We start from the raw sequence: 16,101 nt of genomic DNA on the forward strand, positions 1-16,101 counted from the left end.
AGTTATTTAAGGGAGTGGATGATGCTGTTCATGTTTGTCCACAGACAAGTCAGTTGCAGTTTGTGTGTGCGCGCGCACGTGTGTGTAGTGATAATTGCTCTGGGTTATTATTGAAGCAAATTTTATTTGTATTAGCTTTCGACGTGTTTTTGGATTTAGGTTTGCGGTCATCATGAGTGGGACTTGGACACTTGCGTTTCATGGACCATGCACAGACATTAATTTGTCATGCAACAAGTGCCTTTGCACTTTGTGGTGCTAAAAATAATGTCAAGAAGGGTGTAAATATGGGGCTGTGAACATAGTTGGTGTGCCACAGAGTCATCAGAGGCTGACTAAGAGGATATCCCTTTGTTCCCTCCAGAAAGAGCTCACTATTGTCTCATATTCAACTTACTGTTCACTGTGATCCCTCATCTTTCTCATCAGTATGTTGCCCAGTCTATATTTGTTCATGCCAAGTGCATTTGTCCTTTTGGCTTGCTTTTTTTTTTTTTTCCCACCATTTCTCTAGTTTATCTATGTCATTCTGGGTCCTAATCCCACTTTCCAGAGTGTCCGTGACTCCAGTCAACTGGTGTTGTGCTCAGATTTGCTAAGCATTTGCTCAGCCCTGTTTTTCAAATCATTAATGGAGATTTATATATGTTAACACCGGACCCAGGAGAGACCCCTGGGGAACTCCACTTGATACCTTCTCCCAACTAGATGTTGCACTGCTGGTGAGTGCTGTTGAGCACAGTGATCCAACCAGTTATTATATTTACTTGCACCCATTCTTCCCTCTTCCTCCCTGCTTCAACAAGACAAGCACCTTGTTTTATTTTGCCTTCCTAAAGGGAAAGTGACTTTTCCAAATCTCACATGGCATAGCTTGGGTTCAATGTACTTGAATGTTGGCTACATGGAGAAGTCATGCACCCTTTTGCTGCAGCTTAAAGTTTAACCCCCTCAATCACTGCTGAAGTGTCAGTGGCTTTTGGCTGCTCACACCATCTGCTCCAGGGTACCTTTCTACTTTTTGTCACTTTGCTGTGTGATCTTTTTAAAATTATTATTATTTCTTCCTGAGCAGTGAGAGAGATTTATTTATTACAGCCCTGGGTAGTATCCCAAACAACTAGTTCTGTGGTTGCCTGAGAGCCGGCATTGTAAATACCAGTCCTCCTTGGCTTTAGTTACAGTTTTACCCAAGCTAAACCATTCTCAGTTTTCAATCCCAAGTGAAGCAGAAACTTTTGGGTACATCAGTGTATGCTGTCAAATGACCCATACATGCATGTTGCCATTTTAGCCATACAAAAATTTTTATATCCTGATGCTTGTGCCTGTCTGTACCCCCAGCACTTGTGTGCTTGTATATGTAAGTCTATTGTAGAACTTTAAAAATATTGTAACTTTTGTTTCATGTGTGTCACAGATGGTGTGCTTAGGAAGAAGGAACAGAAATTTGTTCTGCCCTTGCTCATAGAACCTTTTTCTTGTGTTATATGCGTCTTGTCTGTGTGTTCAGCTTCTTTCATATTAAATTGGTACAGTTCTATTTTGCTATGTGGCATGGTCCTTGACCATAGCAATGTAACTCTTCTGTTTAGAAATCTTAATATAGTTTAATATTAATGTGAGGCTTTTTATTTAACAAAAGTGTAATAAGGTTCTTGTTTTGGTCGGCAGATATATGCAGGGTATGTCGGTCTGAGGGAACACCTGAGAAACCGCTCTATCATCCATGTGTGTGTACTGGCAGTATTAAATTTATTCATCAAGAATGGTAAGTTCTTATATTTTTATTTAAACACAAATATTTTAACACGTTTTTTGAGAGTGAAATTACATGTTAGAGTTAGTAAATGGTAATTCTAGGGAATATTACTTTGTGTTACAGTTAATTAGTGTTAGTGATCAGTCACACATTCAGCGTTAATACTCTCTAATGTGCTCTGCTCAGACTTGCTGCTAGAAGGCTGGGAATCAGAGGAATGGCTAGGGGCTGCAAGTCTGCTCTAGAGGTGCACTGATTCATCAGTTCCATATCAGATTGGCACCGATATGAGGAAAATTGAGAGTATTGGCAATCAGCTTTTTTTTTGTCTGATAACGTGGCCAATAAATGCCACATGCGTGTGCGCAGCTGCAGCGCAGCATGCAGGCAGCCAGGAGTGCACCCTGGCAGTGTGGAGAGCAGCTGGGTCTGGCTAGTAAGTCTTGGTGGGGGAAAGGGCAAGGGGAGAGGGAAGGGAAGCCAGGTAGGTGCAGATCAAGTCCCTGTGGTGAGGGAGTGAGTGAGGCTGGGACGGGGCAGGTGCTGCCCGGGTGGGGCATGGAATGGAGCCATGTGAAGAGGCTCCTACTACTGTACATACCCTGGGAGGGCATGGGGGGTAAATGCCCCAAGATATGTGTGTGGGGCGGGGTGGGCTGACACTGCAGCCTGGGGCCAGAGTTGCGTCTGGCTCTTCCTGGTGGGGGGTTGGGCCAGGGTACACTCAGGGTGGACGGTGCTGGAAAGGTAGGAGGGGGGTGCTTCAGCTTCCCCTCCCAAATTTGCTATAACCCCCCCAGTTTCAGTACTGCTGCTGCATGCCCCAAGTGCAGCCTGGGCCCAGACCCCCTGTTGGGAAGAGCCTAGTGGAGCCCCAGCCCACCCTGTGCGCAGATCCAGGGGCACACACCCCGCATGCCCTCTTGGGGTACATAGTGGCAGGAGCCGCCCCTCCCCATGCTCCCTAGATGAGGTACAGCTCCATCCTGTGCCCCACCCCAGCTAGGCAGCACCTGCCCCTGCCTCTTTCACAGCCCCAGCTCTAGTCCCACTCCCTTCCTCACTGCAAGGGCCTTGATTTGCCTCCCTTCCCCATGTCCCTTTTCTCCCCCAACCCCTTCTCCCACAACAGACTTACCAGCCAGATGCTGCTTTCCATGCTGAGGGGCTGCATATTAGAATCAGATCGGTATTGGCTGATATGGCTCATTAAATTTGGCCATCGGTATTGGCCCAAAAAATTTCTATTGGTGCACCCCTCATCTGCTGTATGCCTGCCTTGCTCACTGATTCTCTAGCCACAGTATAGACCAGGAAGGAGTGTGGGGGAGGGGAAGGGCTCCCTTGTGCTACTTGGATAACTCCCTCTGCCTCCTATCAGCCCCTGGATTACCTCCTCCATCCCATGATCAGCCCGTTTGCCCCCAGGTTGCCCTACCACCCCAGGGTTGCTGCCCTGCCACCTCAAGCAGCCTGAGAGCAGCAGCGGTGGCAGCAGAGGGAGGGGGTGGACATGCAACCCATATTGCCCCTGGGAAATCAGATCCAGCCCCCAGCAGGCCTCGCAGCTACCTGACAGCTCTTCCCCCCTGGCCCCTTCCCTTCCACCTCCCCTTAAGTTGCAGGGCCTGATGGGGGCTGAATCAGGGTGCACTGGTGGTGTGGTCTGCCATGATCCCAGGAGCAGGCAGGAAGGCACCTCTTCCAGTTTCACTAGTTGGGCTGATTGGGGCAGCAGGGCAGTGATCTGGGAGCAGAGGGAACAATTGAAGTGACAGGGGAGAGATCTGGGGGTGGAGGAGCAATTTGGAAGTCAGGGGGTAATTTGGGAAGGAGAAAGACAGAAGCTCCCTCCCTTTTCCCCTCTTCCCCACTCCCTTGACTTCCTTTGCCCCTTCCCCCCACCCCCTCCCTCCTTACTCCATCCCTGCCCACCCGTTGCTCAGCTGTTCTCATTGTCAGTTTAGGGCTGTAGTGTTCTGAATGATAGCCAGTACACCTAGGACCAGTGCCTCCTGGGACAGTGGAAGACTGCAGATGGGTGGTTTTATCTCAAGTGAGCAGCCAGAAATTAACTCAAGCTAGGTAGTCCAGCTCAGAGAGAATCCTTGCCCAAAGTGGCATAACTTCAAGATGCCTAAAGGGTGTTTAGCACTAGTTGGATGATCACACATTAATGTTCATTAAGTTTTAAGTGCTCTTAACATGAACTAATTGTAATCTGTAATATCGCTCTGAGACGCTTCTAAATCTCCAGAAAAAATTGTATTTGAGAAGCAGTCAGTTTTCAGAGGAAGTATGTTTAAACAATATTTTAAGATGGTTCTTGTAGGCTCAGTAAGTTGTGTCCCATTGATTAAAGCATGAGGAGTATGCAAGCATGAATACATGTACTTTGGATAGACATATGTGCATAAAACTAAAATTGTACTTGGCTGGTTGTTTTATCCAAACTGTAAACTACAGGAGGAAAATTAGCAGTTTGAACTCGCACTCTTATCTATTACAGCTCAAAAAATGTCTATGAATAGGAGTAAAGTTTTAGTGCCACCCTCTGAATAGGAAATACAGTATTTTATAAAGATTTAAAAAATCTTTATAATAATGCAGTGTTAAAGTTGAATGGTTAATCACAAAAATATTGGTTATAATACTGAATAGAAAACTCTTTAAGTCTGTCTGCACTATAAATGCATTGTGATCATTTGTAATTAGGGAGTTGATTACTGTCACAGCAACAAAAAAAAAGATCAGTCTTAGATATGCCTGCATAGCATCTTCTCTGTCTATTTATGAGGATTGTTTGCACAAGTCCACATTACTAGAGAGAGATTGTGTGGTCACTATTCTTGTTAAGAACTCAGATCTTATAGACATTGTTATATACACCAGGTGGATGTGCTATGTACAGTACAAATGCTCTGTTTCAAAAGTTAGTTATTGATAGGGTGCTCTCCTTTTTCCTTTTGAGAATATTTATTTCATTATTCCTATTTTTATTAACAAGGTTAATGTATTAGATAGCTTTAATTGCAGTTAAATTTAGACTTTCCACAAGTGGCAAGAAATTAAATGTCTAGTTATCTAAATGTTTGCAATATAGGCGCATTTAGTCCTGTGTTAATGTTTTTCTTCATTGCAGCTTAGTTCAGTGGCTTAAACACAGCAGAAAAGAATACTGTGAATTATGTAAGCACAGATTTGCTTTCACACCAAGTAAGTATATAGTACCTCTTCTCACTTTTCAGCACTATCATTCCTTGTTTATTTTTTTATTTTGTCAGTTGGTTTTATAATTCTAAGCACCATATCTGCATTCCTATTTTTGATATAGTTTTTTATTCCTATTTGAACTATAGCTGTTTTTATTAGATCATGCTTAATTTAGACTTTTAAAATAAAATGTACTTGCTTAGCTGTATTTCACAAGAAAAATAGTATGCAGCATTTTGCTAATGACTTTAATTTCAGTTTTTGGGCAGTTACCATTTTACTAATTGAATTGTGCTGTATGTAGTATTTTTATTACATTAAGGAAGAGTAAATTTTGAAGGAATCCTTGGAATTTTGAGTATTAAGATAAAGTTAAATGTTAATATCCAACAAACTTCTATTCAGCTATCTTCAAAGCGTCTAAGAATGCATGTTAGTAAGGTAACAAGTAACTTCCGCTAACTTTGTTTGCAAAATAATTTTAACAGTTGATACTTACCGTGTGTGTTAATACATAGCATTTGAGTATATTAATCTGTTCTTCTGTGCAAGCCAGGCATAATAGCCACCACAAATTATGTTTTCTGTTGTGATTGTGGACAGGCTTTTCCAGAAAAGATCAGAGAGCAGACTCTTGCAGTAAATAATGAGAGTACTTCCATCAAGGAAGGTCTCTCCTGTCTCAGGAAAGCTTGAACAGTTGTATACTCCTGAGGAACCCTCCCACCAATTCCTACAATGTTCTGTTCTCCTTCCTCCAAGAGGACTGATTGCTTGATAGCCTGCCCAGTGGTGAACTGTCAGGGGGAGCCCTGTGGGAGCCACAGTGGATTGTTCTTCATTTGGATCTGCAACTGTTTGTTTTTCCCCCCTTTAGTTCTAGAATTGGGAACGGATCATATCCTTATGTGATTCCTAATGCTGAAAAGTCTTCAGTTTTACAATTTAACAGGAAAGCTAAATATTGATTGAAGGTGTTCAATAAGCAACATCCCATGACTTTTGTGGGAAGTTAAACTTAAGTTGTTCAGCATTGCTGACACTCAAAGTGTTCTGTTGGTGAAGCATTCTTTGGGCTATTTATTCTGTTGTTAAACTTGTTTTTTTGCTGCTCCCAAATCTGTTTTCATTGTACTGCAACTATTTTTACCAATAAATATTGGCATTCTAAATGCTGTCTGAAGTTGAGAAGGAAGTTGCAGGTTTGGATAGTTGAAATCAAAGCTGCCTTCCAGGATAACAGAAGTTTTACTGTCTTGTTTTAAATACCTGGATGCAGTTTGGATCTTATTGTTGATAGAGGGTTGTGTGTTATGGTTCCTTTCCTTGTTGAATAGGGAGAGAGGCAACGGAGTCTGGAGAGGAGAGGTTTTAATATCTTAGTCTGTGTCCTGGGAATCTTTGCTTTCATTTAACTGCCCCCACTGTACTTTATGGCAAAGTCAGTTTGCAAACATCAATTAGATAAGTGCATGTTGATAATATTGCTAAAATGAGTAAAGTGGAATATGTATAATAATATTTTAAATTACAATCATTTTGGAATTAATCCTATGCCAGGATGAATAGAACATTCAACATCTTTCAGTTGTTGCTGTCTTAGTTATACTTGTTTGTAAGGGTTTCTTAAGTCTTTAAAAAAACTTGAACAAGAAATTACCTTGATTCAGAGAAAACAGTATTTTTGTCAGTCTAGCTTGTTTCATTTCAAATGGCTGGTTTGTGATTTCATTCTAAAAAAAAAAAGTATAGTTTTGCAAATATATAGTTATTTTTGTGCTCAGAGGACTACTACAGCTTAGAACTACAGGTTTCCCTTGCTTTATGCTGTACATGCGTTCCTGGAAAACGGTGCATATCTCAAATTCACATAAAGGGAACCCAGTTTTTACAATATAACAAATCGGGATACTTTCCAAAACTTTGACTGTAGTGACCCCCCAGACCCATTTCTACCACTTTTATAAGACAATTTTGGTACTCGCCAACAGCAGAGAGGGGTAGGAGATAAGCTAATGGGATGTTTGGAAGCCATAATGGGGATGGCAGCTACAGAAACACGTGTTGCAGGCAACGAGCGAGGAGCACAGATCCATACAGGAGACTATATTTTGGTGTGTCACTCCCACAATGCACTGCACAGAGCAGCTGACTGTGGGCTTCCACCACACTGATTGCATAAGGGTGAATTGACCTCGCATGTAAAGAGTTTTTGGTATAAAAAGGATCATTGGGTAAGAGCGAATTCACACATACAGAACCCGCATAAAGTGAGGTATCTTAGTCAAGTACTCCTAGTAAAGATCTTTGCTGTTCTGATATACTAGATCTAACGATCTACTAGTTCTGGGTATCTTTTTTTTAAATCTTGGCCACCGTTTACAGTTTTTTTGTTTGTATGTTAGTAAAATAAATATAAAAGTAACTTGTAATCTGTGTTTTTATTTTTCTGTAAAGGCATATAGATTCATAGATGCTGGGGTCAGAAGGGACCTCAGCAGATCACTGAGTCTGACCCCCTGCCTAGGCAGGAAAGGTTCAGATGCGCCTTATTTGAGACTGAAAATGAAACACTGAGGTTCTGACTAAGGCTTGTCCCTAGGTTCAGTGGTTCACTGTCTCATCCTGCCCAAGACGGAAACAAATAATTTCCCTAGGCTATTTTCACCATCACAGGAGTGCCGTCTTAATTTACACACTTAACAGAAACAGATTCTGTGTGCTTGACGTCTGATTATATTTAATTAGAAGACACACATACAGAGGTACAGGTACACGTACATACATATACACATATGGACAGTACAAGCATCACCATTTAGCCCATTACGTTTCAATTCATCTTAAGATACTTTTTTTTTCCCCTAAAGAGCAACTTTTTGCATTTCCTTACTTCCATCCCTGTGGTTGTCCTAAAGTGCATTGATGTCATATCAAACACACGTCAGAACAGTAGAGCTTGTCTCCTGAGAAAAGGTGTGGGTGTGTTTTTTGTCTGGTATTGCACAGTTTTCTAAACCTTTCAGTGTTTTACACTGCATTCTGTAGGATGTAAAATAAATTATCAAACCATGCCAATTGCATAGTATTGGGCATGGTTGTAAAATATACTTGTATGCTTTTTTTGGGTAGACTTTTCAGTAAACTGGATAAATTACTTCCCTCCTTGCCGAAGTAGTCTGTAGTGCAGATGAATGGAAAGTGTGATATAACCAGCAGAATAGAAATTCGACTGTTAAATTAAGGGAAACCAATGGGGAAACCTGTAAGTTTAAAAAAAAAACAAACGTGTTTTGGAATTTGTCTTTTGTATACAAAAATATTACAAAACTAAGATGTGTATGCCTGAATCTGAATAGAGCTTGCAGTACTGTAATCTTTGTCTTTTCTTGCTCATCCCCTCCCTGTTGTTTGTCACCTTTGCTCAGTGTGGCATTTAAAATTTAGAGTGAAAGCTCACTGGGACAAAATTTTATATGAAGTACCCAAGTCAGTGGTTCTCAACCTTTTTTAGACTCAAGGCATACGTAACTTTTTAGAATTGACTAGCAACCCATTTTCAGAAAATAAATTTAATTTTTGATTACAGAAAAATAATAGAACATTTTTTTTTTATTAAATGCATGCAAAGACCATATGTTTTTGATGCTATGGATTTCTGTCTGAAACCTGTATCTATTTTGTGAATTGTATAGGTGTTTAGATACCTAACAGTGCTAATATTGTGGGGCACTGTGGATGGATCCAAGATTGTGGTGAGGAGGCTGTTAGACCCCCTTCACTGCAGTCCTGGATGCCAGTGTACTCTGAGCTTGTCAGCATGTCAGCCTGGTTCCTGTTTAGCTCCAAGCCCTGAGCTGACCAGTTGATTAGCACAGACTCTGGCTGGAGCCAGGACCACAGGTCAGCTGTTTGCTGCCCCTACCCCCCACGTTTAGCTGTTTGCTGCCCCTATCCCCCACATGTTTAGTACTAGGGAAAAGCAGGGACAAGTGATGGTAGTGCTCAGACCTTGCTTGCATGCAGCTTGAGCCAAGGGGCTGAGCCCTACTATTGCTGCTCGTCCCCTTTTCCCCTGCTGCTGAATTCAGTGGTGGCAGGTGGGAGGGGAATGAAGGGAAGCCATGAACAGTAGTGGTATTCATGCAACTCCAGAGCCTAGAAGGTGAAAGCAGGGACTCCAGCCAAACCTCATGCCAGCCATCTGATGAATCCAGTTCACGGCACATGTGAAGTGCTGGCAGCAGCTGTGCTGACACACCGGTAGGGTCACTATTCCTTAGGGCTGTACAATGCTTCGGTCGCTGATTCGATTTGTCAGAGATTCAGCCCTATTTGGCAGCCATATCTCCAAATCCTGAATTGAATCAGGAGACCCTTTACTCTCTCCGAATCGAATTGGAGACCCTCTGAATCGATTCAGAAAGATTTGGCAATTTGGATATAGACACAGCTTTAAATGTTCTTTTCTACATACCTCAAAGCTTGTGAATGCTGTGATGCTGGGGTGGATAGAGTGTCTCTCAGGAGTGCGGGGAGCTCCCTAGCACACTTGGCAGCAGACCCAGAAGTGCTTCTGGTCCACTTCTGGGTCTACTGGGGAGAGTGCTGGGGGGGCCTCCTGGCTCACTGACTGCTGCCTTTTGTGTCTGGGGGGGCACCCAGGGTCCCCCTGTGGCCAGTTGCTGGGGGGGGAGTAGTGGGGAGGGGCCCCCCTGCGTGCTCGGCGGTGGACCGGAAGTACTTCAGGTTCGCTTCTGGGTTCGCTGCTGAGCATGTGGGGAGGCCCCCTTGCACTCCTGTGGGATGCTCCATTCACCCCAGCAGCACAGCATTTATGAGCCACACCTGATACCTTGGGGTATGTAGAAAAAACATTTAAAGCTGTGTCTATGGCCAAATCACTGATTCTCTGAATCAGCATCAAATCTTCAGATTCAGCTGAATCGAATCAGGGACAGTGATCCGAATCAATTAATTCGAATTGGGCCGAATCCAAATCTGAATCAAATACAGCCCATTTCGCACACCCTTGCTGCTCATGCTGTGCACAGCCAAAGTGGGATGTGACAGTGTTGCCACATCCCCTGGGTCTGCTCTTGTGCAACACCATTAAAAGGTTCTCGTGGCATCCCAGTGGGTTTAATATTGAAGCTCACATATTGTGTCCCACTCTGCTTTGAGACTTCAGTGTGCTTTGCAAAAATTAAGGCTCAAATATAAACATATAATAACCTTGAAATCTCAGCAAACTTTTATTTAAAATTGTTAGGTATGTAATCTACCTATGTGAAATGTAGCTTTGCAGACCTTAAATGCTTGTGTTTGATTATAAGGAATGCCTGTCAAAAAACTTGTTAATCTTTTGGTATAACTTTATAATATCTAAATGTCTCTTTATGTTTTGAGAGTGAATAGAATTTGTAAAATTTGGTTATAGCACACATTTATATTTAGACTTTATTTCTGGTGGCACCCAGAGTGGGTAAGGTGCTGTCTAGAACTGGTAAACTGTTAGAAACCTTTTAAAATGTCATTTAAAGGATTTTTTTTTTTTATTTTACAGAATAGCTTTGCTGAAGCAAGCAAATCAGTTCCCTTTGCTCACTGACCTAGATTGTTGAAATTACATTTACAAAAGGAACTGCTTTTTTACTGACAGACGCGTTGCCAGCATAGAGTTAAGATTGTCCATATTCTGTGCCCTTCCAGACCATTTAAGTCAACAAAACCTAAATTTCTGAAAACACTGAATTAAGATGCACACCAGCACAATTTGAAGTCTGCTCCCTGGAGTTGCACCACATCATTTGTATTATCTTTTTGTGTAGCTGGATTGAATGTTGGAAGGGTTAGTTTGTAACAGCTTGGCAGAACTGTGATTGTAAGGTGAAGCTATCTAATGAGCTCCAGATCTGCTCCTCTCCTTGCTTTCTGTGTCTAGGTGGTGAAAGGAAAGAGGTGCATGCCTGTCTTGAGAGCCCTGTGCCTTATTTCTGTTGTGAAGGCTGTGTCACTAGCAGCAGGCAGGAATTGTCAGCGGCATGGTGGGATGCAAGTCTGTGAGTTAAGTGATGAGTAAATCAAACCAGTGTGTTAAATAGTATGTTGGAAAGGTAGAGGGCTATAAATTTTAGATGCAGATTTTTCCATGGGGTAGGCCAGGGGTGTCTAACTTGCTTGGGGCCCTGGGCTGGATCTGGACTGCAGTACTCCTCGCAGGTTGGATCCAGCTCAGGGAATGGGGACAGCTGCCATGACTACCACAGTGGAGGTGATGAGGGGACCAGGGGCATCAGTGGGTTCAGGGACAGGGGTATGACAACAGTTGAGCTCTGGGGTTGCAACAAGGGTAGTAGTGAGGCTGAGGGACATGTAATTTCTGGTTGTCTGCTAGTAGCCCTTCTGGATCCAGCTTGCAGGCCATATGATTGACACTCCTGCAGTAGTTAAATTTATAGAAAAGCAGGTAGAAGTTGCACCTAGTAAATGTAAACACAATGTTTTCTTAACAAAGGGAAAGCATTAGTCCAGTGGTACTCAACCTTCTGCTCCCCACAGGCTGGCATGATTTGGAAATCTGGTGATAGAAGAGTGAAAGCAGAATTAATTAGCATGGCTCTGGAAGAGGGGCTAAAGCCAAAGCAGTTAACTCTGCCACTGTCCACCCACCACCAAATTTCCAGACCTGTATGGAACCCCACAGGCTGAATGACACAGCCCCACGGGCTGGATTTGGCTTGTGGGCCAAAAGCTGAGCACCATCTTATTATACTGTTTCCTGTGGTGGTCAGTGCAGAATACCCAAAGAAGAGGGTAAACACCAGCAAAGGGAGTTGGAGATGTGTGTATGAACAAGCACAAATTTGGAGCAGTTTTGAAAGGGTAGCAGCTGCTACATTCTAATCGCTAAGTGCGGATCAGCTAGCAATGGTACAAATATATAAAGTAGAACCATTCTAGGTTTAAAACTGCCTCGTGCAATATTGAAAATGAAGCAGTTTTGCTACGTTTGTATTGCTTCTGGCTTATTCACGCATAAGATAGCCAACATGGTTTTGTTGCAGGCAGGTCATACCTGACCAGCCTCATTTCCTTCTACAATCAAGTAACTCGCCACCTGGATAGGGGAAATGAGGTTGATGTCATATACTTGGATTTCAGAAAGGCCTTTGACTTAGTCTCCCACAATGTCCTCATGGTAAAACTGGGAAAATGTGTCCTCGACTACTTCCTGGTCTGGTGGCTAGGCAGCTTGCTCTGAGCTAGTTCTGTCCATAAATACTTTCTAGGTCTTGAGTCAGCATGGAGGAAGGTGACCGGCAGTCCTCAGGGTTCAGTACTCAGACCAGTGCTTTTCAGCGTGTTCATCAGTGATTCTGATTTGGGTGATAAATGCGTACTGGCAAAGTTTGCGGATGACTTCAAATTATGGGAGAGTGTGGTCATGCTTGAGGACAGGCTGGGGATACAGGCTGACCTGGACAGGCTTGCAAGGTGGGTGGATCAAAACCTGATGATGTTTAACGCGGAGAAAAGTAAACTGTTCCACCTGGGGAGAAATAATCTGCAACACACAGACTTGGTGTTGCTACACTTGCCAGCATCGCAACTGAAAGAGACCTGGGGGTCATGATAGACCACAGAATGAACATGAGCCACTAATGCAATGGTGTAGCTGGCAGAGCGAATCAAACACTGGCATGCATTTACCGATGCATCTCAGGCAAGACTAAGGATGTCATCCTCCTGCTCTGCTTGGCCTTGGTGAGACAGCAGCTGAAGTACTGTGTCTAGTTCTGGGCACCGGACTTCAGGAAGGATGTGGAGAAGCTTGAGAGAGTCCAAAGGAGGGCCATGTACATGGTTAGAGGTCTGGAGAAGAGCAGGTCATACGATGAGAGGGTGAGAGACGTGGGTCTGTTCAGCCTAGGGAAAAGACGACTTGGAGGGGACTTGGTGGCAGCCTATATATAAGGGGTGCATGTCAAGGCTTGGGGGAGGATCTGTTCACCAAGGCACCCCAGGGGAAGACAAGAAACAATAGACTCAAATTGCCTGAAGATCATTTCAGATTGGACATAAGGAGAAATTTTTTTTACAATTTGAGTGCCAAGGGTCAGGGAACAGAATCCCCCCCCAGAGGTGGTACAATCACCTACCCTGGAGATCTTTAACAAAACGACTTGATGCGCACCTTGCTGGGTCATCTGACTTCAGCAGTCTGTCTTGCTCAAGTGCAGAGGCGCTGGACTTGATGGTCTCGTGAGGTCCCTTGCAGCCCCTAACATTTGTGAATAAGAATTAGAACCTAACAGCTGCTGCCCTTTCAGAGTATTCCCATTTTGAAATGGCTTCAACTGTATCCAGTTCTGTGTCCTGTGTGTATTATGGGTGTATTGAGATGTTGCTCAGAAACGGGTGTTGAACTCCCTCAGGTTGGTGGTCTGTGTACACACTGTGTCAGGATGTTATCTGGGCTGCTGCTGCAGACTGTGCATGTCTTCTGAAGACCTTGTTGTTAACAGACAGAACAGGCTCAATTTTAGTGACAAAAGTTTGGCCAGGTTTATGATCAACAGACAATTTGAACGCTAACGTCCTTGGCTGGTGGGTTACAGCGACAGTGGGCAGTTATTTCAGCTGATGGGCCACTTACGAAGTTTTAGAGAGCTGTCAGGGGTCTCACACACGCACACAATCTTTCAGAAGGCATCATATATTAAAAATCAAGTATCTAGTGTGGAGGTAGGTAACGTTTTTTGACCGGAGTGCCAAAACAGTGTCTACCTTGCAAGGTGCTGGAGTACTGGCATGCTAGAAAAACAAAGTTGGGGGAGTGGGGGCAGTACATGGCAGGACACATTGCATATTAGTATATTTAATAATCATAAATGTTGCCTTTATTGTGTACTTTTTATATTAGGCATGTTGCAGTGAGAGGGAAAAAAAGAGAAACAAGACAGAGAGGAGAGCAGAGAGAGAACCTGGCACATACACATACATACAGAGAACTTCACACACAGAGCCACATGTGCACAAACACAGAGAACCAGAACAGACATACACGCACATCCAGAACCAGACGCATGTGCACACAGAACCAGAGGCATGGATGCACAGAGCTGGGCTGCTAGGTCACCAGGCAAAGTCTGACCCAACAATGTGCTGGGCCTGCTGGAGCCCCTGTGCTTCCCTGGGGAGCCAGCCCCCGGGCTGCAGTGCAGCCAGCCAAGGCCCCAGCCCAGAGCCTGCCCATCAGCCCAACTACCCACCCACTCCATGCAGCTAAGCCCGCAAAGGTGCAGCGCTCCTGGCAAGGGGCAGCGCCAGCCTCATCCCAGAAGGGGGAGCTGGGCCAGCGCTGGGCTTGGAGGGAGTGGGAATGAGGTAGGTTCAGCTGCAAGCAGGCTGGGCTCCGTAGTTGGCAGGAGCTACCCAGAGCTGAGGCTGGCTGCAGCCAGGAGTTTGCAAACATGTGCCTTGGTGCAGACTGTGTGGGGGGCCTGAGGCAGCACAACCCACTCCTGGCACAGAGCTGATGGTGGAGCTCTGGAGCCCAGCACAACTATTTGTAGCCAGCCTGGGCTCTGGGCAGCTGCAGCAAGCAGCAGGCACGTTGCAAACAGCTGTGCCGGGCTCCACAGCTCTAGCATCAGCTCCATGCTGACGGTGACTCTATGTGCACCTTGAAGCGGCCTGGCCCTAAGGCAGCACAACCCTCCTGCTGCCTGCTCTGAGGTGCGCGTGCACGTGCCAGTACAGAGCTGATGCTGGAGCCCGGCATAGCTGTTTGCAGCCTGCCCGCTGCAGCCAGCACTGGCTCTGGGTTGCTGCTTCTAATCACAGAGCCTGAGCTGCTTGCAGCAACGCTTGCAGCTTCCCAGCTGCCTGCTGGGAGTAGCCTTGGCGCTCTAATTGGCAGCAGTTACCCAAAGCTGGGACTGGTGATGGCGTGTCGAGCAAAATGGCCTTGCGTGCCATGCTCAGCACAAGTGCCGGGGGTTGTTAACCCCTGATCTAGTGTAACATTTAATTTTATTTTAGAAAATAACTTTTGCCCTGATTTACGTTTTTGGAGTAGTGTATGTGGAAGCAACTGCATTACAGCTCAAAATAAATTCTAACTCTTTTCTATAGTGGTGCACTGATAGCAATTTTTGGGGCCAATACCAATTGCTGATGTGTAAGGAGGCGTATCGGCCGATACTGATCCAATTTCTGATACGGTTGCCTCCAGCTGATAAGTCCGGTGTGGTGGAAGGGTTGTGGGGGATGCAGATCAACGTTACCTGTGGTCAGGGAGGTCACAGGGCAGATGCTGCCCAGGTGGGGGGGAGGGTGGAGTTGTGGCTCACTGTGGTGGGAAGTGGCACCTGCGGTTGCCTGCATCCTGGGAGGGCACGACGGGGGGGAAGGGGGAAGTATGTGCCACCTGGATCTGCGTGGGGTGGGGTGGGGTGGGCTGCACCCTCAGCTGTGCGGGACTCTTCTCACCGAAGCTGGGCTTAGTGTGGGATGCTGCATCCACGCCAGGTTTCGCTGCTGCTTCGCTCCCACATCACTGTTGCCAGCTACCTGGCTCAGCCCGCCTCTTCCTGGTGCATGGGTGGAGGAGGGGCACAGAGCCAGGGCTATGCTGGGCATGAAGCAGTGGTAAAATTCGGGATGGATGCAGCCATCCCAGTGCCACCGGTGCCTGCTTTGAGCTCAGACCTTGCTGAGAGGAGCCACGTGCAGCCTTGGCTGTAGCCCTCCTCACCCCGCATACATTAAGGGAGCAGATTTCTGCCCCCCCACGCCCTCCTGTGATGCAGGCAGCGGTGAAGCCACCTCTCCCCACCATGAGTTGCAGCTCTGCCCCTGTCCCCTCCCTCCCCACAGGGGTTGTTAGTCTGCCCTTCCTTCCCCCTTCCCCTTCCATTACACCGGACTTACCAGCTGGGAGCAGCTTTCCAAGCTGCCGGGCTCTGCTCCTTGCTGCCTGACTGCTGCACTGCGGCAGTGCCCAACACAGGCATTTATCGGCCCCGTTGGGCTGATATCTGATCCACCAGTTTTCTTTATATTGGTACTGATCTGATATCAGACCGATATATCAATACACCTCTACTTGTATATTGTGT

The 16,101-nt window shown here is 45.2% G+C and overlaps 1 protein-coding gene across 3 annotated transcripts in view; it reads left to right on the forward strand.

Annotated features, from left to right (window-relative positions):
* MARCH6 (membrane associated ring-CH-type finger 6) overlaps positions 1 to 16,101 on the forward strand; it is an 83,277-nt gene that overhangs the window by 13,989 nt on the left and 53,187 nt on the right. For all 3 annotated transcript variants that reach the window (XM_019541505.1, XM_019541522.1, XM_019541513.1), the window contains exons 2-3: positions 1,675 to 1,771; positions 4,905 to 4,978. In XM_019541505.1, coding sequence (XP_019397050.1) covers positions 1,675 to 1,771; positions 4,905 to 4,978 — 171 coding nt within the window. The remainder of the gene's footprint in view (positions 1 to 1,674; positions 1,772 to 4,904; positions 4,979 to 16,101) is intronic.

The sequence above is a fragment of the Crocodylus porosus genome, unplaced genomic scaffold (genome assembly GCF_001723895.1).
Source record: "Crocodylus porosus isolate Cpor-Errol unplaced genomic scaffold, CroPor_comp1, whole genome shotgun sequence".
Classification (NCBI taxonomy): domain Eukaryota; kingdom Metazoa; phylum Chordata; order Crocodylia; family Crocodylidae; genus Crocodylus; species Crocodylus porosus.